Genomic DNA, 25,770 nt, shown 5'->3' on the forward strand with positions numbered 1-25,770 from the left:
GTTATAAAATTAATGTAAGGATGTTATAAAAATTCAAATGAAGAAGTATATTTAGTAAAAAGCAACCATTTCCACTTCCTGCCTCCCTTCCCAGTATAATGAATCCCTCACTGTTCCCTACATCCCCAGATTGAATCCATGCTGTCCAGAGGGTGGTTATAGTTCCACATATTTATTTTCCTTTGCGTAAGAGAGCATACTATATATTTAAACATATAACGTAGCATTTAAGAAACATAAATAGGAAAATTTGTTCTGAGTTTTTTTTTTTTTTAATCTTGTAGGGCTTGCCTTATCAGTACATAAGACAATACTTCATTCTGTTGAACATCTGCAGAATATTCCAGTTTATGAAGGAATTTATTAAAATGTGTAAAATTATGACTACTTAATTTGTTTCCAGTTTTTCATTATTAAAAGCAATTCAGAAAAATCCTTGTAGATAGATGGGTTTATCCACTCAGGTTGCCATAACAGAATACCACAGGCTGGGTAGCTTAAACAACAGAAATTTTATATAGTTGTTTTTAAAAAGGAATATAAAAAAAATTTGTTTTTGTTTTCCCTTAAAGGGCTGTAGATCTGGCATGAGTGGTGGCTCTCGAAGCCTCAACATGTTGAGAAGAGACTCGGAGAGCACCCGTCATGACTCGGAGACAGAGGATATGTTATGGGATGACCTGCTGCATGGCCCTGAGTGCCGGTCGTCTGTCACCAGCGACAGTGAGGGGGCCCACGTGAACTCCCTTCACTCAGGGACCAAACGTGACCCCAAAGAAGATGTTTTTCAGCAGGTCTGTAAAGGTGATGATAATAATAGCTGATGTTTACTGTGTACTTACCATGTGCCAGGCACTGTATTATCTCCTTTAACTCTACAATAACCCTGTAAGGTGGACACTATTATTATCCCTGATTTAGAGATGAGGAAATTGAGCATAGTTTGTAAGTGAAGATATTGGAATTAGAACTAAGGGGGAAGCACTCTTGAATTCCCCTAACCTAAATGTTTCTTCCTAGGACTTTTTCTCATTATTTTCCTTAGAATGATCCTGAATGTTCATTTTATATGAGCAGGGTACATTGTTTGGCGCAGTAACCTGATATTATATTTTCATAGACATAACAGTATCATATATGAATTACTAGGAGATGGCATTGCTTGCTTCTCTAATAACGTATAAAGCAAGTGATGCTTTTAATTTTAGTTTTTCTGTTAATATCATAAAATCAGATAGCCTGGAAATGAGGATTCTTTAGAAGGTTATTTCAACCTTACAATCAATATAGGAATTCATTCTACATCTGCAGAAATTTTTTTACTAGAAATTTTTTTGACTCTGCTTTAGAAATTTTTTACTAATAATTCTTTTATGTAGTAACAATAGTTCCTACTTCTTAGAAATATTGTGATATACCTAATGAGATAATACGAAGTGCTTAGCACGATGCTTGGCAAAGTGTAGGCACCCAATACATGTTAGCATGGTTATTACTATCCACATGAGACAATCAGTTAGTCTCTGCTTAAATACTTGTGGAGCTGGAGTGATTGTTATTTCATGAGCTTTTTCCACTGCTGGATAGATTAAATGATTAAGAAACGGTTCTCATATCAGCCTTTCATATGTTTAATGCCAACGATCATGATTCTTCTTAGTTTTATTTTTTTTAGGCTAAATATTTCCACAATGACTTAATAAATAGTGGGTGATGGATATTCATTTGTTTAATTATATAATTTTCTTGATTCTAAGATACCATTGATTTAGGTTACACATTTTAATGAAAAAAATTCTGCTTCATTAAATGTATACGGTTTTCAAAAACTAACTAGAAACAACATACATTTTATTAGTAAAGTTTTAAGCTTTTTCCTCCAATTTTGCTATCAAAGTTTGTATCTAAATATTCTTTGCATTCAGTCTGAAGACTCATCTAAATTACCTTAGCCCTTGGTAATTATGAATAGCATCATGATGATTTTCACCTCCTTTGCACTTTTGGGATTTATAGGATAATTTTAAGGCATATGTAAGAATAACTAGGTAAGATGAAACTCACTATGTTAAACGGAATTCATCATTTCCCAATTCTCCCACCTAACCTATTCTTTTATTCCCCATATTTCTAAATGTCACCACTAACCACCCAAGTTAGAAACCTTGGTGCCATTCTTGACCCCGCCCCCCATGTTTCCAATCAGTCATCACACTGTCTTGATCCTGCTGTATAATACATACATCTGCCCACCTGTGTCCACACTGCTTGGTGCAGACCACCATCAGCCCTCGTCTGGATCCTTACAACAGCTTCTCTAGGCTTGCTCTGCTTCATTTCATTTTCCACACTGCAGCCAGAATGATCCTTCTAAAATACAAATCTGTTGCCATTCGCCTTACAGTCCTTTAATAGCTTTTTTTTTTTCCATTCTGGATTATTTCTTTGTGTTCCTTTATTTGCTCTGATAACAGTCTTGCATGGTATAGTTTAACTCAACTAAACTTCTTTCAGTTTCCTCATGTACTTCTGGATCTTTACACAAACTGGTTTATTTGCCTGGAACACACTTTTCTCCAATACCTATTCCTTCGTCTCACTCTTTTTTACTTTTTGGGTCTTGGCTTGAGTGATACTCCCTTAGGAAGCCTTTTCTGTATGCTCCTAAAGCATTCTTTCCCTTATCATGCTGCACAGTAACTTTATTTATAGTCTCCATAAGTCTGTATGCTCTGTGATGTCAAGGACTACATCTGTCTTGTTCTCTATTATATCCATAGTACATGTTACATAGTAGCTGCTTAATATTTTTTTGGCTAAATCAATTAATAAATCCATAAATGTGCATCAGCATTATGCTAAGCATTATTGTAGAAGGAGAAGAAATACACCAGATGGTTGTTTTTTAGTAACTTATATATTTGTTTGGGAACAAGATGATTTTAAGGGAAATAGAGGACACAATAAAAGCAGCATATAATTAGATGCAAATTTATCTGATATAGACTGTAAGGGTTTTTAATTTCAGAGAAAGGTAACGTGAGTGAGGCTTGTGGCCATCAGAGAGGACATGTTGGTGAAATGGGACTTGAGTTGGTACTCGAAGAATAAGACATGATACGGCAGAGGAAAATACAGGGCTGTTTCTATCTCGACCTTTTCCTCCTGAGCTTACTATGCTTTTCTGTGTCCTGATTAGACCAGAGAAAGGTTTACCTTCTCAGTCATTCCTGTGTCGTTAAGGCCTGTTAGTACCTCTCCCGTGTAACTTCCAACTGCCCCTGGTCTAGTCATGATGCTGTAGAAATGCTTTCCTTCTTGATATCCCATTAATACACCAAGCTTATCCTCACTTCCATACATTTAGTAGGGAAGCAGCCTTGGAGATCATGTAATCCTACCTCCCATCATTATAGGAGACACTTAGCCTCCCTCCAGGTAAGAAATTGTTTCTGTGAAAAAAAAAAACAAAAAACAAAAACCAGAAACCAGCATCATGGAGGTGGTAATTGGAGTGATGAGCTTTGTGAGGGGGAGAATAGGATGACAAGGCTGAACCCTGGCAAATGTGGCCCAGGAGCTAGACAAAGGGAAAGAAAATACAACGGAGGAAATAAAGAAGGAGTGGATGGAAATATTTATTTTTTCTCCTCAGAACCATTTATTCTGGCTTCAGAACTCAAGTCCTGCCTCTGACCGAGTTAGTGCAATAATCTGGGAAGGGAATGAGTGCAAAAAGATGGATATGTCTGTGTTGGAAATAAGCGGTATCATCATGAGCAGGGTAAGGCTTAGTACGTTTTTGGACTTTCAGAAAAATCTATTTAATGACCAGCAGCTATTTCATAGAATGTATTTAATGATCAAAACGTTGGCTCTGCTTTTGAAGCACCAGTATGTGTATCTTAAATTTTGTAGTCAGTCTTCCCTAGGTAGTATATTTTTTTATCTGTTACAGAGGTCTCTGTGAGCATGATCAGGTAGACTCTACAAATATTCCTTATCTCATTCAAGCCTAAAAGTCATAAATCTGTACATCCTTTTTATTTGTATTTCTTTTAGATTTAAAGCAGATTTAGTTTTTAATAATCTAAATAGTATTTGATAAATACTGCTTCACAACTCCATTTAGCTGTGCAGTAATGATGGATATTTTAAATTAATTCCCAGGTTAATGCGTATCAGCAAGGAGTAGGTTATCAGATGCTGGGAAATGTCGTCACCATCGGATTAGCATTTTTCCCTTTTTTACATCGACTGTTCCGAGAGAAGAGCCTTGACCAGCTAAAGTCCATCTCAGCTGAGGAGATCTTGACTCTCTTTTGTGGGGCACCACCTGTTGCACCTATTATTTTCTTGTCTATAATTAATTTTTTTGAACGACTGTGTCTTACTTGGATGTTTTTTTTCATGATGTGTGTGGCGGAGAGAACATACAAACAGGTCGGTAGCCAATTAAGTAAAATCTCTTACCTCTGCTTCTGTATATGGTATTCTGTTGAGTTGCTTTTGTTCCCCTGATTTGTTCTCTCTCCAGAAGTTAACGTGGGCAATGGAGGCTTGATAAGTGAACTTTTGGTATTTGTGGGTTTAACACTTTGTGGTACTGATTATTCACAAATGACATGCTGTAATCTGAAATTTTGCTGAGCCTGCTTGCAGGAGTAAGTGGCTGAGCCAGTGAGAGAGCCTAGCTGATTGCTTAGCACCTGCACCTCAATGTGCCCTTGATGTTTTGTGTATGTAGCATATGTAGTAATTACCAAAGTGAAAATGTTTCTGTGAGAAATAAACTTACTGAAATTTGATAAGAGTTTGGGATTGAGGGCTTAATGTATTGATGATATGTGCAAAAAATGTGGTTTTGAATGGAAATGTAATTTGGGAGTAAGCTAGAATTTTGTGTAAACATTTGAGTTTGTGAAGGTGGGGATTCACAAAGGTCTCCAAGGTATATTCCTTGAAAATGCCAAGAGTGTAGCATGTTGTGAAGAAGTATATTACTACATAATGTGCTTTGCAAGCGACAGGTTAATGAGCTATTAACAATGTTTTTTCACTGCCTGTCTTAGTGACCACTGATTAGAACTTGATCCTTTTAATATTTTTTATATGCTGGGAATATTGTTTACAATTATGTAAATATACACACAGTGACACATGTGTACGTTTCACTTTGTGGTTTGTTTTTTTTTAACCTCCTCTAGAGATTTTTATTTGCAAAACTCTTCAGCCATATTACTTCTGCCAGGAAAGCTAGGAAATATGAAATACCTCATTTCAGACTTAAAAAGGTGGAGAACATTAAGATATGGTTATCACTGCGTTCCTTTCTAAAGGTGAGTTTTAGCTGACTAACCATGGAATATCTGCAATGATACGCAGAAAACATGCTCACTGAAATTTCTGGCGGCAGATACTCAGTAGGCAGGGTAGTTCTATGTACTGGACAGATAATCAGTGGCTGACAGACTTGCTGGACACCAGGTTGGGAGTGATCTATCTGCAGAGCTGGTAGAGCTAAGTAAATAAGACCTTAGAAAGGGAAAAGAAAATTTAAATTCCTAGGGCAGAGTGATAAATTGAATGTCTCATCTTTTTCTGACTTCCGGGGGGAATATTCCAGCTGAAAATATGTTCATGAATCAATCACACCCTTAATTTGAATGACATGGATCTCAGAGCTTAATTAAAGTCAAATATGTCCAAAATATATTAAAATCCTGTGTCAGAAACGTCTTATAAATGTTCATTTTCACGCCAATATAGTAAGATTGGGAGTGTGAATGACGTGAGGACTGTTGCCATCTCCGGCGGTGACCTAAAACACTAACCTACACATCTCACTCCACAGAGACGGGGCCCGCAGCGATCAGTGGATGTGGTTGTGTCTTCTGTCTTCCTACTGACACTTTCCATTGCTTTCATTTGTTGTGCCCAGGTAAGAGTTTCAGATCTATTTCAGTGGAAAATGGAAAATAGAGCTCACTTTCTGTTTTAAATCAGTTCACCGTGTTTAAGTGTGTGTGTGTGTGTGTGTGTGTGTGTGTGTGTATGTATAGACAACGGACATTTGTATCTCACAGCTCTGGGAACTGGGGAGTCCAAGGTCGAGGTGCCAGCATGGTTATGTTGAAGTATATATATTTTTAATGTGTCTACATTTCTTTTGCTAGTTTGAATACTTGTTAATTTTTCTAACTTTTTTTTTAATTTTTAAAAAAGTTTATTTTATTTTATTTATTTATTTTTGGCTGTGTTGGGTCTTTGTTGCTGCGTGCGGGCTTTCTCTATTTGTGGCAAGTGGGAGCTACTCTTGGTTGTGGTGCGTGGGCCTCTTATTGCAGTGGCTTCTCTTGTTGCAGAGCATGGGCTCTAGGAGTGCGGGCTTCAGTAGTTGCAGCACGTGGGCTCAGTAGTTGTGGCTTGCAGGCTCTAGAGCGCAGGCTCAGTAGTTGTGGCACACAGGCTTAGTTGCTCTGTGGCATGTGGAATCTTCCTGGACCAAGGATCAGACCCATGTCCCCTGCATCGGCAGGTGGATTCTTAACCAATGCACCACCAGGGAAGTCCTCTTCTAACTTTTGAAGTGAGAATAAAGATAATTTTTAGTCCTTTAAGACTCTAAGATCATGGTAATTTAATTTTAATTGGCAATTTTTGATTGTTAATAAAGCTATATACTACTATGGATACAAAATGGTGATTTTCCAACTCCATCGTTTCTTCTAATTTTATTAGTTGTCACTCTAAAGTAGACTTTTTCTTCTTTCCCATTTATTCATTCATTCATTTACTACGCTATGGACTCCTGTGTTCTTATTTTTATCCAGTGGATTATAAACTATTACTATGTTTTGATTCCTAAATTGTCCCAGATTTGGCCAGTGGGAGACCCTTAAAGCCCCTTCCTGTGTTCTTTTGACAGGTCCCTGTATCTTTATTTATTTATTTATTTTGGTACTTCTGTGTTTCCTTTATTACAAGAAGTTACAGCCTTATCCTGTACTTTTCCATTGATTGAATTTTAACTTAATTCTGCTATGGTCAGAAAACACGCTCTGAATGTTTTCAGTCCTTTGAAATATGTAGAATTGCTTTATTATCCAGTATATGCTCAGTTTTATTAAATCTTCCATCAGCACTTTGAAAGAATTTGTATCCCACTGTTTTGGAGAGCAGCGTTCTCTCTATATAAATTAGCCCAAGTTTATTAGTTGTATTGCTGAAACTTCCTGTGTCCCTACTCATCTTTTTGGTTTGCTTATTCTGTCAGCCACTGAGAGAGGTGTGGTCAAGCCTGCTCCGATGGTGGATTTATCTTTTTCTCCTTTTATTTCTGTCAATTTTTGCTTTATATGTTTTTAAGCAGTGTAACTGGATGCATACAGGTTTAGAATTGTTATCCGTCTCCTTGGTGGATAGACTTTTATGTCCTTTATAGTTATTTTTTTTCTCAATCCAGGATCAGTTATTACATTTAGCTGTTATGTCTCTTTAATCTTCTTTAATCCTAAACAGTGTCAGGCTTTCTTTACCTTTCATGACCTTATAAAATGTCTCTATTTCTAATGTTTCTTAACTTAAAGTCTGCTCTATTTGATATTAATTTAACTACACCATCTGTGTTTTGATTAGTTTTTGTATGCAATATCTTTGTCTACCCTTTTTCATTTATTTTGTCTTTGTATAGTTCTATCTCTTATAATCAGCATATCCCTTTTTGGTTGCTTGTTTCTTTTTCTTTTTTTTTTTTGCTGTTAAACTATCAAAGTGCTTTAATATCTTTAGTGATATATTTTTTTCAATGCTGAAAGGTTATTTTATTAATTTATTTTGGTAACAGGTCTGTATTTATTACAAAATATATTTTCTTTTTGAGTTTTTCCCCTTTCTCTCTCTCTCTTTTTTATTGAAGTATAGTTGATTAACAATGTTGTGTTAGTTTCAGGTATACAGCAAAGTGATTGAGTTATACACATATATGAATATATATTATTTTCAGATTCTTTTCCCTTATAGGTTACTATAAAATATTGAGTATAGCTCCCTGTGATATATATACCGTATCTTCTTTATCCATTCATCTGTCGATGGACATTTAGGTTGCTTCCATGTCTTGACTGTTGTAAATAGTGCTGCAATGAACATTGGGGTGCATGTATCTTTTTGAATTATAGTTTTGTCTGGATATGTGCCCAGGAGTGGGATTGCAGGATCATATGGTAACTATTTTTAGTTTTTTAAAGAACCTCCATACTGTTCTCCATAGTGGCTGTATCAATTTACATTCCCACCAACAGTGCAAGAGGGTTCCCTTTTCTCCACACCCTCTCCAGCATTTATTATTTGTAGACTTGTTCATCATGGTCATTCTGACTGGAGTGAGGTGATACCTCATTGTAGATTTAATTTACATTTCTCTAATAATTAGTGATGTTGACCATCTTTTCATGGGCCTTTTGGCCATCTGTATGTCTTTTTTGGAGAGATGTCTACTTAGATCTTCTGCCCACTTTTTTATTGGGCTGTTTGGTTTATTGTTATTCAGTTGTTTGTATATTTTGGAAATTAATCCCTTGTCAGCCTCATCATTTACAAATATTTTCTCCCATTATGTAGGTTGTCTTTCTGTTTTGTTTAAGGTTTCCTTTGCTGTGCAAAAGCTTTTAACTTTAATTAGGTCCCATTTGTTTATTTTTGTTTTTATTTCCATTTCTCTAGGAGGTGGGTCAAAAAAGATCTTGCTGTGATTTATGTCAAAGAGTGTTCTACCCATGTTTTCCTGTAGAAGTTTTATAGTATCCAGTCTTATGTTTAGGTCTTTAATCCATTTTGAATTTATTTTTGTATATGATGTTAGAGAAGTGTTCTAATTTCATTCTTTTACATGTAGCTGTCCAATTTTCCCAGCACCACTTATTGAAGAGGCTGTCTCTTCTCCATTGTATATTCTTGCCTCCTTTGTCATAGATTAGGTGACCATAGGTGCATGGGTTTATCTCTCGGCTTTCTATCCTGTTCCACTGATCTATATTTCTGTTTCTGTGCCAGTACCGTACTGTTTTGATGAATGTAGCTTTGTAGTATAATCTGAAGTCAGGGAGCCTGATTCCTCCAGCTTCGCTTTTCTTTCTCAAAATTGCTTTGGCTATTCGGGGTCTTTTGTGTTTCCATACAAATTAAAAATTTTTTTGTTCTAGTTCTGTGAAAAATGCCATTGGTAATCTGATGGGGATTGTACTGATTCTGTAGATTGCCTTGAGTAGTATGATTATATTAACAATATTAATTTTTCTAGCCTAAGAAACCAGTATATATATATATATATATATATATATATATATATATATATATATATATATATATATATCTTTCCATCTGTTTGTGTCTTCTTCAGTTTCTTTCATCAGTGTCTTATAGTTTTTGGAGTACATGTATTTAGCCCCCTTAGGTAGGTTTATTCCTAGGTATTTTATTCTTTTTGATGCAGTGGTAAATGGGATTGTTTACTTAATTTCTCTTTCTGATCTTTTGTTGTTAGTGTGTAGAAATGCAACAGATTTCTGTGTATTAATTTTGTATTCTGCAACTTTACCGAATTCATTGATGAGCTCTAGTAGTTTTCTGGTAGTGTCTTCAGGATTTTCTATGTATAGTATCATGTCATCTGCAAACAGTGACACTTTTACTTCTTCCTGTCCAATTTAGATTCCTTTTATATCTTTTTCTTCTCTGAATGCTGTGACTAGGACTTCCTAGACTATATTGAATATAAGAGATGAGATTGAGCACCCTTGTCTTGTTCCTGATTTTAGAGGAAATGTCTTCAGCTTTTCACTGTTGAGTATGATGTTAGCTGTGGGTTTGTCATATATGGCCTTTATTATGTTGAGGTATGTTCCCTCTATGCCCACTTTCTACAGAGTTTTTAATCACTAGTGCATGTTAAATGTTGTCAAAAGCTTTTTAGGCATCTATTGATCATGTGGTTTTTATTCTTCAAATTGTTAATGTGGTGTATCACACTGATTGATTTGTGGATATTGAAAAATCCTTGCATCCCTGGGATAAATCCCACTTGATCATTTAATGTATTGTTGGATTCAGTTTGCTAGTATTTTGTTGAGGATTTTGCGTCTATGTTTATCAATGATATTGGCCTGATTTTCTTTTTTTGTGATACCTTTGTCTGTTCTTGGTATCAGGGTGATGATGGCTTCATAAAATGAGTTTGGAAGTGTTCCTTCCTCTGCAATTTTGGGAATAGTTTCAGAAGTGTAGGTATTATCTCCTCTCTAAATGTTTGGTAGAATTTGCCTGTGAAGCTATCTGGTCCTAGACTTTTGTTTTCTGGGAGTTTTAAAATCACAGATTCTATTTCAGTACTTGTGATCAGTTTGTTCATATTTTCTGTTTCTTCTGGTTCAGTCTTGGTAGATTGTACCTTTCTAAGAATTTGTCCATTTCTTCTAGGTTGTCCATTTTATTGGTATATAGTTGCTTGGAGTAGTCTCTCATTTCTAATTTATTGATTTGGGCCCTTTTCCTTTTTTTCTTGATGAGTCTGGCTAAAGGTTTATCAATTGTGTTTATCTTTTCTAGGAACCAGCTTTTGTTAATAGTTTCATCGATGTTTTCTATTGTTCTCTTAGTCTCTATTTCATTTATTTCTGCTCTGATCTTAATGATTCCTTTACTTCTACTAACTTTGGATTTTGTTTTTTCTTCTTTCTCTAGTTGCTTTAGGTGTAAGGTTAGGTGGTTTATTTGAGATTTTTCTTGTTTCCTAAGGTAAGCTTGTATTGCTGTAAACTTACCTCTTCGAACTGCTTTTGCTGTGTCCCATAGGTTTTGGATCATCATGTTTTCAGTTTCATTTGTCTCTAGCTATTTTTTTTAATTTCCTCTTTGATTTCTTCAGTGTTGTTTAATAGCATATTATTTAGCCTGCGTGTGTTCGTGTTTTTTTCTTGCAGTTGATTTCTAATCTCATAGTGTTGTGGTCAGAAAAGATGCTTGATATAATTTCAGTTTTCTTAAATTTACCAAGGCTTGCTTCGTGGTCCAGCATGTGATGTATCCTGAAGAATGTTCCATGTGCACTTGAAAAGAATGTGCATTCTGCTGCTTTCAGTTGGAATACTCTATAAATATCAATTAAGTTCATTTAGTCTAATGTGTCATTTAAGGACTGGATTTTCTTATTGATCTTCTGTCTGGATGATCTGTCTGTTGATATAAGTGGGATGTTAAAATCCCCCATTATTATTGTGTTACTGTCAATTCCTTTTTTTATGTCTGTTAACATTTGCCTAATATATTGAGGTTCTCCTATGTTGGGGACACATGAATTTACAATTGTTACATCTTCTTTGGTTGATCCCTTGATCATTATGTAGTGTCCTTTCTCTCTTATAACTGTATTTTAAAGTCTATTTTGTCTGATATAAGTATTGCTACTACAGCTTTCTTTTCATTTCCATTTGCATGGAATACCTTTTTTTTAACATTTTTATTGGAGTATAGTTGCTTTACAATGGTGTGTTAGTTTCTGCTGTATAACAAAGTGAATCAGCTATACATATACATACATTGCCATATCCCCTCCCTCTTATGTCTCCCCTGACTCTCCCTATCCCACCCCTCTAGGTGGACACAAAGCACCGAGCTGATCTCCCTGCACTATGTGGCTGCTTCCCACTAGCTCTCTGTTTTACATTTGGTAGTGTATGTATGTCAATGCCACTCTCTCACTTTGTCCCAGCTTACCCTTCCCCCTCCCCATGTCCTCAGATCCATTCTCTACGTCTAAGTCTTTATTCCTGTCCTGCCCATAAGTTCCTCAGAACCATTTCTTTTTTGATTCCATATATATGTTAGCATACGGTATTTTCTGAATTTCTGACTTACTTCACTCTGACAGTCTCTAGGTCCATCCACCTCACTACAAATAACCCAATTTCTTCTTTTTATGGGCGAGTAATATTCCATTGTGTATATGTGCCACATCTTCCTTATCCATTCATCTGTCGATGGACCCTTAGGTGCTTCCGTGTCCTGGCTATTGTAAATAGTACTGCAGTGAACATTGTGGTACATGACTCTTTTTGAATTATGGTTTTCTCAGGGTATATGCCCAGTAGTGGGATTGCTGGGTCGTATGGTAGTTCTATTTTTAGTTTTTTAAGGAACCTCCATACTGTTCTCCATAGTGGCTGCATCAATTTACATTCCCAACAACAGTGCAAGAGGGTTCCCTTTTCTCCACACCCTCTCCAGTATTTATTGTTTGTAGATTTTCTGATGATGCCCATTCTAACTGGTGTGAGGTGATACCTCATTGTAGTTTTGATTTGCATTTCTCTAATGATTAGTGATGTTGAGCATCCTTTCATGTGTCTGTTGGTAATCTGTATACCTTCTTTGGAGAAATGTCTATTTAGGTCTTCTGTCCATTTTTGCATTGGGTTTTTCGTTTTTCTGATATTGAGCTGCATGAGCTGCTTCTATATTTTGGAGATTAATCCTTTGTCAGTTACTTTGTTTCAAATATTTTCTCCCATTCTGAGGGTTGTCTTTTTGTCTTGTTTATGGTTTCCTTTGATGTGCAAAAGCTTTGAAGTTTCATTAGGTCCCATTTGTTTATTTTTGTTTTTATTTCCATTTCTCTAGGAGGTGGGTCAAAAAGGATCTTGCTGTGATTTATGTCATGGAGTGTTCTGCCTGTGTTTTCCTCTAAGAGTTTTATAGTGTCTGGCCTTACATTTAGGTCTTTAATCCATTTTGAGTTTATTTTTGTGTATGGTGTTAGGGAGTGTTCTAATTTCATTCTTTTACATGTAGCTGTCCAGTTTTCCCAGCACCACTTATTGAAGAGACTGTCTTTTCTCCATTGTATATTCTTGCCTCCTTTACCAAAGGTAAGGTGACCATATGTGCTTGGGTTTATCTCTGGGCTTTCTATCCTGTTCCATTGATCTATATTTCTGTTTTTGTGCCAGTACCATACTGTCTTGATTACTGTAGCTTTGTAGTATAGTCTGAAGTCAGGGAGCCTGATTCCTGCAGCTCCGTTTTTCGTTCTCAAGATTGCTTTGACTCTTCAGGGTCTTTTGTGTTTCCATACAAATTGTGAAATTTTTTGTTCTAGTTCTGTGAAAAGTGCCATTGGTACTTTGATAGAGATTGCATTGAATCTGTAGATTGCTTTGGGTAGTATAGTCGTTTTCACAATGTTGATTCTTCCAATCCAGGAACATGGTATATCTCGCCATCTGTTTGTGTCATCTTTAATTTCTTTCATCAGTGTCTTATAGTTTTCTGCATACAGGTCTTTTGTCTCCTTAGGTAGGTTTATTCCTAGGCATTTTATTCTTTTTGTTGCAATGGTAATTGGGAGTGTTTCCTTAATTTCTCTTTCAGATTTTTTATCATTACTGTATAGGAATGCAAGAGATTTCTGCACCTTAATTTTGTATCCTGCTACTTTACCAAATTCATTGATTAGCTCTGTTGGTTTTCTGGTAACATCTTTAGTATTCTCTATGTATAGTATCGTGTCATCTGCAAAGAGTGACAGTTTTACCTCCTCTTTTCCGATTTGGATTCCTTTTATTTCTTTTTCTTATTTCTTTTTCCTCTCTGATTGCTGTGGCTAAAACTTCCAAAACTATATTGAATAATAGTGGTGAGTGTGGACAACCTTGTCTTGTTCCTGATCTTAGTGGAAATGGCTTCAGTTTTTCACCGTTGAGAACTACGTTGGCTGTGGGTTTGTCATATTTGGCCTTTATTATGTTGAGGTAAGTTCCCTCTATGCCTACTTTCTGGAGGGTTTTTATCATAAATTGGTGTTGAATTTTGTCAAAAGCTTTTTCTGCATCTATTGAGATGATCATATAGTTTTTCTCCTTCAATTTGTTAATACGGTTTATCACATTGATTTCGTATATTGAAGAATCCTTGCATTCCTGGGAATAAACCCCACTTGGTCATGGTGTATGATCCTTTTAATGTGCTGTTGGATTCTGTGTGTAGTATTTTGTTGAGGATTTTTGCACTATGTTCATCAGTGATACTGGCCTGTGCTTTTCTTTTTTTGTGGCATCTTTCTCTGGTTTTGGTATCAGGGTGATGGTGGCCTCGTAGAATGAGTCTGGGAGTGTTCCTCCTTCTGGTAGATTTTGGAAGAGTTTGAGAAGGATAGGTGTTAACTCTTCTCTAAATGTTTGATAGAATTCTCCTGTGAAGTCACCTGGTCCTGGGTTTTTGTTTGTTGTAAGACTTTTAATCACAGTTTCAATTTCAGTAGTTGTGATTGGTCTGTTTATATTTTCTATTTCTTCCTGGTTAAGTCTTGGGAGGTTGTGCTTTTCTAAGAATTCGTCCATTACTTCCAGGTTGTCCATTTTATTGGCATAGAGTTGCTTGTAGTAATCTCTCATGATCCTTTGTATTTCTGCAGTGTCAGTTGTTACTTCTCCTTTTTCATTTCTAATTCTATTTATTTGAGTCTTCTCACGTTTTTTCTTTATGAGTCTGGCTAATGGTTTGTCAATTTTGTTTATCTTCTCAAAGAACCATCTTTTAGTTTTATTGATCTTTGCTATCGTTTCCTTCATTTCTTTTTCATTTATTTCTGATCTGATCTTTATGATTTCTTTCCTTCTGCTAATTTTGGGGTTTACTTGTTCTTCTTTCTCTAATTGCTTTAGGTGTAAGGTTAGTCTGTTTATTCGAGCTGTGTCCTGTTTCTTGAGGTAGGATTGTATTGCTATAAACTTCCCTCTTAGAACTGCTTTTGCTGCATCTCATAGGTTTTGGGTTGTCGTGTTTTTATTGTCATTTTTTTCTGGGTATTTTTTAATTTCCTCTTTGATTTCTTCAGTGATCTCTTGGTTATTTAATAGTGTATTGTTTAGCTTCCATGTGTTTGTATTTTTTACAGATTTTTTTCCTGTTATTGATATCAAGTCTCATAGCATTGTAGTTGGAAAAGATACTTGATACGATTTCAATTTTCTTAAATTTACAAAGGCTTGATTTGTGACCCAAGATATGATCTCTTCTGGAGAATGTTCCATGAGCACTTGAGAAGAAAGTGTAATCTGCTGTTTTTGGATGGAATGTCCTATAAATATCAATTAAATCCATCTTGTTTAATGTATCATTTAAAGCTTGTGTTCCTTATTTTCATTTTGGATGATCTGTCCACTGGTGAAAGTGGGGTGTTAAAGTCCCCTACTATGATTGTGTTACTGTTGATTTCCCCTTTTATGGCTGTTAGCATTTGACTTTATGTATTGAGGTGCTCTTATGTTGAGTGCCTAAATGTTTACTATTGTTATATCTTCTTCTTGGATTGATCCCTTGATCATTATGTGGTGTCCTTCTCTGTATCTTGTAATAGTCTTTATTTTAAAGTCTATTTTGTCTGATATGATAATTCCTACTCCAGCTTTCTTTTGATTTCCATTTGCATGGAATATGTTTTTGCATACCCTCACTTTCAGTCTGTATGTGTCCCTAGGTCTGAAGTGGGTCTCTTGTAGACAGCATATGTACGAGTCTTATTTTTGTATCCATTCAGCCAGTCTATGTATTTTGGTTGGAGCATTTAATCCATTTACATTTAAGGTAGTTTTCGATATGTATGTTTCTATTACCATTTTCTTAATTGTTTTGGGTTTGTTATTGTAAGTTGTTTTCTTCTCTTGTGTTTTCTGCCTAGAGAAGTTCATTAAGCATTTGTTGTAGAGCTGGTTTGGTGGTACTGAATTCTCTTAGCTCTTGCTTGTCTGTAAAGGTTTTAATTTCTCCGTCAAATCTGAATGAGATCCCTGCTGGGTAGAGTAAACTTGGTTGTAGGTTTTTCCCTTTCATCACTTTAAATATGTCCTGCCACTTCCTTCTGGCCTGCACAGTTTCTGCTGAAAGATCAGCTGTTAACCTTATGGGGATTCCCTTGTATGCTATTTGTTGTCTTTTCCTTGCTGCTTTAAATATTTTTTTCTTTGTATTTAATTTTTAATAGTTTGATTAACCTGTGTCTTGGCGTGTTTCTCTTTGGTTTTGTCCTGTATGGGACCATCTCTGCTTCTTGGACCTGATTGACTATTTCCTTTCCCATATTAGGGAAGTTTTCAACTATAATCTCTTCAGTTAGTTTCTCAATCCCTTTCTTTTTCTCTTCTTCTGGGACCCCTATAATTCAAATGTTGGTGTGTTTAACATTCTCCCAGATATCTGTGAGATTGTTCTCAATTCTTTTCATTCTTTTTTCTTTATTCTGTTCTGCAGTAGTTATTTCCACTGTTTTATCCTCCAGGTCACTTATCCATTTTTCTGACTTAGTTACTCTGCTATGGATTACTTCTAGAGAATTTTAACTTTCATTTATTGTGTTGTTCATCATTGTTTGTTTGCTCTTTAGTTCTTCTAGGTCATTGTTAAACGTTTCTTGCATTTTCTCCATTCTATTTCCATGATTTTGTATCATCTTTATTATCATTACTCTGAATTCTTTTTCAGGTAGACTGCCTATTTCCTCTTCATTTGTTTGGTCTGGTGGGTTTTTATCTTTCTCCTTCATCTGCTGTGTATTTCTCTATCTTCTCATTTTGCTTAACTTACTGTGTTTTGGGTCTCCATTTTGCAGGCTGCAGGTTTGTAGTTCCTGTTGTTTTTGGTGTCTGTCCCCAGTGGCTAAGGTTGGTACAGTGGGTTGTGTAGGCTTCCTGGTGGAGGGGACTGGTTCCTGTGTTCTGGTGGATGAGGCTGGATCTTGTCTTTCTAATGGGCAGGACCACATCCGGTGGTGTGTTTTGGGGTGTCTGTGACCTTATTATGATTTTAGACAGCCTCTCTGTTAATGGGTGGGGTTGTGTTCCTGTCTTGCTAGTTGTTTGGCACAGGGTGTGCAGCACTGTATCTTGCTGGTTGTTGAGTGGAGCTGGGTCTTAGCATTGAGATGGAGATCTCTGGGAGAGCTTTTGCCTTTTGATATTACATGAGGCCCGGAGGTCTCTGGTGGTCTAATGTCCTTAACTCAGCTCTCCCACCTCAGAGGTTCAGGCCTGACACCCAGTGTTAGACAGAGCACCAAGACCCTGTCAGACACATGGCAAACCTCCTCACTGAGCCCAGGAATTGCTGATCTCTGCTAGGTGACCGAATGTGAGGTGTCCTGATGCCTCTCTTACCTCAACTCTGAGGCAGAGCACCGCTTTGACAAGCATGGGAAGGCACATCACGTGGACCAAGCCCTGATGTTTGCTGGGGCCTTCACAGCAGGCCTGGGGCCTGGTGCTGTTGGTTCAGAAGTGGCTCATTTTAATGTGCTCTGACCTAACGTTGCAGCTGGTTTCTAGAAAGGGAACAAAAAATGCTGCGTTTAAAAACAGCAGCCAAGCCCTCCCTTACCCTTGCCTGATCTCTGGGGAGGTAGTTCTAACCTGGAATACATTTTTCCATCCCCTCACTTTCAGTCTGTATGTGCCTCTAGATCTGAAGTGGGTCTCTTGTAGAAAACATATGTACAGGTCTTCTTTTGTATTCATTCAGCCAGTCTGTGTCTTTTGGTGGAGTATTTAATCTGTTTACATTTAAAGCAATTATCGATACGTATGTTCTTATTGCCATTTTGTTAATTGTTTTGGATTTGTTTTTGTAGGTCATTTTTTTTACCTTTCCTCTTTTGTTCTCGTCTCTTGTGATTTGATGACTATCTTTAGTGTTGTGTTGGGATTCCTTTTCCTTTTTTGTGTGTACATCTATTATGGATTTTTGGTTTGTGGTTACCATGAGTTTTGGTATAGCAGCCTATATATATACAAGATTGTCTTAAGTTGCTGATCTCTTAATTTCAAATGCATTTTATTTATTTATTTTTAACTTTAATTTTTTTTGGCTGTGTTGGTCTTCATTGCTGCACGCGGGCTTTTCTCTAGTTGTGGCGAGCGGGGGCTACTTTTTGTTGTGGTGCGTGGGCTTCTCATTGCAGTGGCTTCTCTTGTTGCAGAGCATAGGCCTAGGCATGCGGGCTTCAGTAGCTGTGGCACATGGGCTCAGTAGTTGTGGCTCATGGGTTCTAGAGCACAGGCTCAGTAGTTGTGGTGCACGGGCTTAGTTGCTCTGTGGCATGTGGGATCGTCCCAGACCAGGGCTCGAACCCATGCCCATTGCATTGGCAGGGGGATTCTTAACCACTGTGCCACCAGGGAAGCCCTCAAATGCATTTTAAATATCCTGCCTTTATACTCTCTCTCCTCCTCTCACAATTACTAGTTTTGATGTTATATTTGTATGTGGATGATTTTGTACCTTTACTATATGTTTGCCTTTACTGGTGAGCTTTTCATTTCATACTTTTCTTATTTTTAGTTGTGGTCTTTTCTTTTCCATTTGGAGAAGTTCCTTTAGCATCTGTTGTAAAGCTGGTTTGGTAGTGCAGAATTCTCTTAGCTTTTGCCTGTCTGTAAAGCTTTTGATTTCTCTATCAAATATGAACTAGAGCCTTGCTGAGTATAGTATTCTTGGTTGTAGGTTTTTCCCCTTCATCACTTTAAATATATTATGCCACTCCCTTCTGGCCTGCAGAGTTTCTGCTGAAAAATCAACTGATAACCTAATGGGGATTCCCTTGTATGTTATTTGTTGCTTTTCCCTTGTTGTTTTCATATTTTCTCTGTCTTTAATTTTTGTCAGTTTGATGACTATGTGTCTCAGTCTGTTCCTCCTTGAGTTAATCCTGTATGGGATTCTCTATGCTTCCTGGACTTGGGTGACTGTTTCCTTTCCCATGTTAGGGAATTGTTCAGCTATTATCTCTTCAAATATTTTCTTAGGCCCTTTCTCTCCCTCTTCTCCTTCTGGGACCCCTATAATGCAAATGTTGGTGCATTTGACATTGTCCCTGAGGTCTCTTAACCTGTGTTCATTTCTTTTCATTCTTTTTTCTTTATTCTGTTCCACATCAGTGATTTCCACTACTCTGTCTTCCAGTTCACTGATTTGTTCTTCTGCCTCATTTATTCTGCTATTGATTCCTTCTAGTGTATTTTTCATTTCAGTTATTGCATTCTTCAACTCTGTTTGGTTGTTCTTTATATTTTCTAACTCTTTGCTAATAACTTCTTGCTCTGTGCATCCATTCTTTTCCTGAGCTTTTGGATCATCTTTACAATCATTACTTTGAACTCTTTCTCAGGTAGATTGCCTATCTCCAGTTTACTTAGTGTTCTTCTGGAGTTTTATCTTGTTTCTTTGTCTGGAACATATTCCTTTGCTGTCTCATTTTGTTTAAATTTCTATTTGTTTTCTTACGTATGTAGTAGAATAGTTAACATTTCTTGACCTTGGAGAAGTGGTCCTCTGTAGGGGATGTCCTATGTGTCCCAACAGTACACTCCCATCTTGTTACCTAAGGGCCAGGGACCATTCCCAGGGTGGGTTCTGACCTGTGTTTTTGGAGTTAGTTCCACAGGCCATGGGATTGCAGTTTTCTTGCTTCTAGTGTCTTCCCCCTGGTGGGTGAGGCTGGTCTAGAGGCTTGTCCAGGCTTCCTGGTGGGAGGGGCCAGTGCCTGCCCACTGGTGAGTGGAACTGGGTGCTGGCCCTCTGGTGGGCAGGGCCATGTCAAGGGGCATGTCTGGAGGTGGCTGTGGGCTGAGGAAGTCTTTAGGCAGCCTGTCTGCTGATGGGTGGGGCTGTGTTCCTGCCCTTTTGGTTGTTTGGCCTGAGGCGTCCCAGCACTGGAACCTACAGGCCGTTGGGTGGGGCCAGGCCTTGGTGCCAAGATCCCAGGCGAGACGTCTACCTCCAGCCAGAGTTCACATCAATGAACACTCCTCAGTGTGTCAGCCACCAGCTTTTATGATCCTAGAGAGAGCCACAGCTGCCCCCTGCCTTCCCAGGAGACCCTCCAAGACCAGCAGGGAGGTCTGGCCCAGGCTCCTATGAAGTCACTGCTTTTGCCCTCAGTCCCAGTGCACAAGGACCTTGTATATGCCCTCCAAGAGTGAAGTCTCTGTTTTCCCCAGTCCTGTGGAGCTCCTACAATCAAGTCCCACTGGCCTTCAAAGCCAAATGCTCTGGGGCTCCTCCTCCCTGTGCCAGACCCCTAGGCTGGGGAACCTGGTGTGGGGCTCAGAGCTCTCATTCCTTGGGGAGAATTTCTGTGATATAATTATTCTCTAGTTTGTGGGTCACCCACCCAGGCTGTATGGGATTTGATTATATTACGAGTGCACCCCTCCTACCATCTCACTGTGGTTTCTTCTTTATGTCTTTGAATGTAGAATATTTTTTTTGGTAGCTTCCAGTCTTTTTTACTGATGGTTGTTCAGCAGTTAGTTGTGATTTTGATGTGCTTGTGAGAGGAGGTGAGCTCAAGGTCCTTCTACTCCATTATGTTGTCTCCAGTCCTGCTCCTGTTTGCTTGTTTCTTAATCCAGCCTCCCAGTTTTAGTGATTTGGAATGTCTGACCCAGTTAAACTTAATTACTATAACTACAGATACTATTTGGTTCCTATTTGGTTTATTTGTTAATTTTCCTTTTTCTCTTTTTTTGGGCCATCTTTTATTAATCAAATATGTTAAAATATTTCATTTAATCCTCTCTGTTAACTTTATATATATATATATATATATATTTACTACTGTTGACCCCAGAGATTACAACATACATCCTTAGCTTATTACAGTCTAATAAAATTATTAATTTACCATGCTAGGACCTTACAACACTTTATGTCATTTACCCATTCACTTTTTTTTTTTTTTGCGGTACTCGGGCCTCTCACCGTTGTGGCCTCTCCCGCTGCGGAGCACAGGCTCCGGACGCGCAGCCCCAGCGGCCATGGCTCACGGGCCCAGCCTCTCCGCGGTATGTGGGATCTTCCCGGACCGGGGCACGAACCCGCGTCCCCCGCATCTGCAGGCGGACTCTCAACCACTGCGCCACCAGGGAAGCCCTCACTTTTTTTTTTTTTTTACCCATTCACTTTTGTGTTACACATGTCCTTCATTTTAATTTTACATATATCTTAAACCCATAAGATGTAATTATTATTGCTTTTTGTAGTTAATTATTCATTTATATTTACCTACATATTTACCCTTTCCATTACTTTTCATTAGTTTGTGCATTTCTGTGTTTTTCTCTGGGATTATTTCCTGCCTGCTTGAAGAATCTGCTGGTGATGAATTCTCTCAGTTTTTGTTGGTTTGAAAATGTCTTTTATCACTTTCATGTTTGAAGGATATTTTTAATGGGTAGAGATTTCTAGGTTGCCAGTTACTTTCAGCACTTTTAGGTTGCTATTAGTTGTTACTTTCCTCCCCCCTGCCGCCCCCCACCCCCACCCCCTAGTTGTAAGTAACTTGCTGGGGTGAATACCTGACCCAGACTAAACTAAACATATTCCCTCTTTTGCAAATTAGAAATGAAAACCTGAGGTATCAGTGGTGGACTTTGCAGAAGAAAGGTCAGAAGGGATCACTGGGGCCAGTAGCATTGGAAACAAGTCAGAGTTGGGGGGAGCAGTAAAAAAGGGTCTTGCAAGGCAGTGGAATTAGCTGAGAGGAGTGGAGGGGGGAGCCTGAATGGCCCTAGTGGAAGGGAGATGGGGAGGGCAGCTACCTGCTGACTTCCTGATTTTCAAAGGCCCGCATTTAGTTTCTGTGAGGAGTCTCTATATTTTTCAATAAATCTCTTTACCTTGGGCTTGCTTTAGTAAACTTCTTTACATTTCAATCAACAAAAAAATTTTGTAAAAAACAAGAACTTTTACCTGAAAACTTGACACATTATAGGCATTTTATAATTGGTAGCTGCGGCTGTTGTTATTCAGATCCTAAAGTGGAGTAAAGAGCTGATCCTTAGGATTTTCTAGTCATGCCAGTGGGATGGGCCGCATGTTTTAGGGGGCTCTGTTATTCAAATGCAAATTTACTATTGGGTTGGTCAAAAAGTTTGTTCAGTTTTTTTCCATAAGATGGCTCTAGGAGTGCTTAGTTGTCTAACTTCATTTGAAACAATTTCATTAGATTGTATTGTGACAGCTGTCATGTCAGCCTGCATTTTAAAAAAAAAACTTATCAAAACTGGTGAATTTTTGTGCAGCCATGTTGAATATGGAATATTGAAGATGGAAGGAAAAAAGCAACATTTTCGGCATATGATGCTTTATTATTTCAAGAAAGGTAAAACCACAAATGAAATGCAAAAAAGACTTGTGCAGTATATGGAGAAGGTGCTGTGACTGATCGAACGTGTCAAAAGTGGTTTGTGAAGTTTTGTGCTGGAGATTTCTCTCTGGACGTTACTCTGTGGTCGGGTAGACCAGTTGGAGTTGATAGGGTTCAAATCGAGACATTAATTGAGAATAATCAACATTATACCACACAGGAGATAGCCGACATACAATATCCAAGTTGAGCAATGAAAATCATGTGCACCGGCTGGGTTATGTCCATCGCTTTGATGTTTGGGTTTTACGTAAGTAAAGCGAAAAAAATCTTCTTGACTGTATTTCCACATGCGATTCTCTGCTTAAACGTAACGAAAATGTTCCATTTTTAAAACATATTGTGACGGGAGATGAAAAGTGGATAGTGTACAATAATGAGGAATGGAAGACATCGCGGGGCAAGCGAAATGAACCACCACCAACCACACCAAAGGCCGGTCTTCATCCAAAGGAGGTGATGTTGTGTATATGGTGGGATTGGAAGGGAGTCCTCTATTATGAGCTCCTTCCAGAAAACCAAATGATTAATTCCAACAAATACTGCTCCCAGCACCCCTGAGAACATGGCGCCGCGAGTGGCGTGGAGCGTGCGGGCTGCGGTCTGCAGCCTGTGCCCAACGCGCCCTGCCTGCCGCGGCCCTGGGGACTGCGGGCGGGTGCCGTCCGGGTGCTGCGCACTGGACCCACTCTGCTGTCGGATTGTAAATTCAGACAAACATAAATGGGTAACAGCAGAAAACGGTGTTGGAACAGTGGGAATCAGCAATTTTGCACAGGAAGCTTTGGGAGATGTTGTTTACTGTAGTCTGCCTGAAGTTGGGACAAAGTTGAACAAACGAGGAATTTGGTGCTTTGGAAAGGGTGAAAGCTGCTAGTGAACTCTATTCTCCTCTGTCAGAAGTAACTGAAATTAATGAAGCCCTAGCAGAAAATCCAGGACTTGTCAACAGATCTTGTTATGATGATGGTTGGCTGATCAAGATGACACTCAGTAATCCTTCAGAACTAGATGAACTAATGAGTGAAGAAGCACATGAGAAATACATAAAATCTATTGAGGAGTGAAAATGGAACCCCTAAATAAATTAGTTTGAAACAACTTAATCTAGCATAGTTGTCTTAAATTAGTGGTGGATAGATTTTTAAAAAGCAACTTTTAGCAAAAGAAACTACTTGCAACAATGTTGCCTGAAGAAAATACCCCTTAACCTCCTAATGATTTCAGATAAACACATGCATCTTTTTCACAACACCCTGTGATTTTTAGGCTAGTCTCCAGTTATAATACTCAGAATTCCTGAAATTATCTGTGGTAAAACTAGTTATAAAAATGATGCAATTCAAGGATAACATTGTTATCTTAACCTTATATAATATTGTAACTTGCTTACAGCCATCCCTGGATTTGGGTCAAAATACTCAATGAACTTGCCACTGGAAGTAAATGGCAGTGGAGAAAAGTTTGTTAGTTGTATAGTGTCCAGTAAAGAACATTACTATCTTAATTTTGCAATATACTGTGTTTGCTGGTGCTATTTTTAAGCAACAGCCTTGCAGGAAAATAAGAAACAGTTTAATAATAAAATATTCAAATTCTTAAAAAAAAATACTGCTCCCAATTAGGCCAACTGAAAGCAGCACTCAACGAAAAGCATCCAGAATTAGTCAACAGAAAACACATCATCTTCCATCAGGATAACGCAAGACCACAGGTTTCTTTGATGACCAGGCAAAAGCTGTTACAGCTTGGCTGGGAAGTTCCGATTCATCCACCACATTCACCAGACATTGCACCTTTGGATTTCCATTTATTTAGGTCTTTACAAAATTCTCTTAATGGAAAAAATTTTCAATTCCCTGCAAGACTGTAAAAGGCACCTGGAACAGTTCTTTGCTCAAAAAGATAAAAACGTTTTGGGAAGATGGAATTATGAAGTTGCCTGAAAAGTGGCAGAAGGTAGTGGAACAAAAGGGTGAATATGTTGTTCAATGAAGTTCTTGGTGAAAATGAAAAATGTGTCATTTATTTTTACTTAAAAACCAAAGGAACTTTTTGGCCAACCCTACTTTGAAATATGGTCACCATATAATTGTGAGTGGGCACACTTGTGGTTAAAGAGTTTGGAAATATATTTGTCTTATTTCCCTTATTCTATTATGTTTTCTTCCCTTGTTACTTCCAGACCCTTGCTGTCTCTCATGCAAAGAAGAAAATCTAGGAAACTTAGAGAAATACATAATCACTAATTGAATAGATAATACTTTATGAGTATTAAAAGTCTCCTACTTTGAGTATTAAAATATTGGTATCTTGTAAATATTTTTAAAGTTCTAGAGTAAAGGAGTAATTACAGATTTTAAAACAAGTGAAAAACTTAACTTTTTTTTTTGTCCTTTTCACAGGTTCTCCGGGGACATAAAACTTTCCTAAATGATGCTTATAATTGGGAGTTTTTGATCTGGGAATCAGCTTTACTACTTTTCTTACTGCGCTTAGCCTCACTGGGGTCTGAAACCAATAAGAAATACAGCAATGTCTCAATATTACTTACTGAACAGGTATTGATTGCTCCTTGACAGTTTGATTCAGTGGTTAGAGATGGTATAATAAGATTTCTGCAGAAGATTCAGGGTTGAGTCTAGATTCTGTCACTTTCTAGCTATATGACCTTACACCTTACAAGTCACTTTGCAACTATATAATTGCTTCCTCTTTATAAAATGAGGATATTATCTTTCCCACCTGCTCCCAGGATTGGGTGCTACTTCATAGTATAAAAATTATTTTTGTTGGTGGTAATGGAGCATGCTTTTAATCTCATATTCTGTGTCAAGTATTAGATCTTTAGAATACCTGTCATTTAAGGATGTTTAATAAGCTTCTTGACTTTCTTCTCTATCAGTCAAACGCTGAATACATTCAGTGTTTGGGAAATACTTGCTCTTTAGTATGTGAGTAGATGTTACGATTGAGAAATGTTTCTTATAAATACAGAGTAGTATAGAGTTGGGTTTTTTGTGTTTAATTTCATGTTTATCCATAAGTTTTCAATAAAAATACCGAATATCATTAGATTTTTTTTTTTTTGGCCTTAGAATTATAGTGGAGAATTCTTACCATAAGGGGAAAAACAAGGGATTAGTAAATTAACAGCAGTGATCTTTTTCCATTCCATGAATGTTTAATGAGGATGTTAGATTATTTGGGGGATACCAAGATGAATAAGATATAGTTTTTGAACTCAAGGAGTTTACATTTTAATTGCTATAATTAATATAAAAGTTTGCATTGTTTTGATAAATTGCTTCATTGTTATTTTTTCTTCACTAAATAGCTTGTCTTTGCCATATGTGACTGATTAGGGATGGGGGTTTGGGGAGGTGGCATATGTGCTCTGAAGAAATAGCTACTGGAATTTTGAAATTTATTTTACTTGAAAACATTGACCTCAAAATCTGCCATGTTGAATGCAATATATATATCTATCTTTTCCATGACATTTGCCCTAATCTCTA

At 37.5% G+C, this 25,770-nt stretch overlaps 1 protein-coding gene and 1 pseudogene across 5 annotated transcripts in view; both read left to right on the forward strand.

Moving 5' to 3' along the window:
- The window catches only part of PHTF1 (putative homeodomain transcription factor 1), a 71,925-nt gene that overhangs the window by 34,093 nt on the left and 12,062 nt on the right, over positions 1–25,770 (forward strand). For all 5 annotated transcript variants that reach the window (XR_004042206.3, XR_009564366.2, XM_060301094.2 and 2 more), the window contains 6 exons: positions 573–794; positions 3,656–3,784; positions 4,171–4,443; positions 5,208–5,339; positions 5,855–5,941; positions 24,658–24,813. Coding sequence is in view for 3 of the 5 variants with exons in the window: in XM_060301094.2 (XP_060157077.1) it covers positions 573–794; positions 3,656–3,784; positions 4,171–4,443; positions 5,208–5,339; positions 5,855–5,941; positions 24,658–24,813 (999 nt within the window). In the remaining 2 variants the exon portion in view is untranslated. The remainder of the gene's footprint in view (positions 1–572; positions 795–3,655; positions 3,785–4,170; positions 4,444–5,207; positions 5,340–5,854; positions 5,942–24,657; positions 24,814–25,770) is intronic.
- LOC115859766 (glycine cleavage system H protein, mitochondrial-like) lies at positions 22,818–24,178 on the forward strand (annotated as a pseudogene).

Source organism: Globicephala melas, chromosome 1 (genome assembly GCF_963455315.2).
Source record: "Globicephala melas chromosome 1, mGloMel1.2, whole genome shotgun sequence".
Taxonomy (NCBI): domain Eukaryota; kingdom Metazoa; phylum Chordata; class Mammalia; order Artiodactyla; family Delphinidae; genus Globicephala; species Globicephala melas.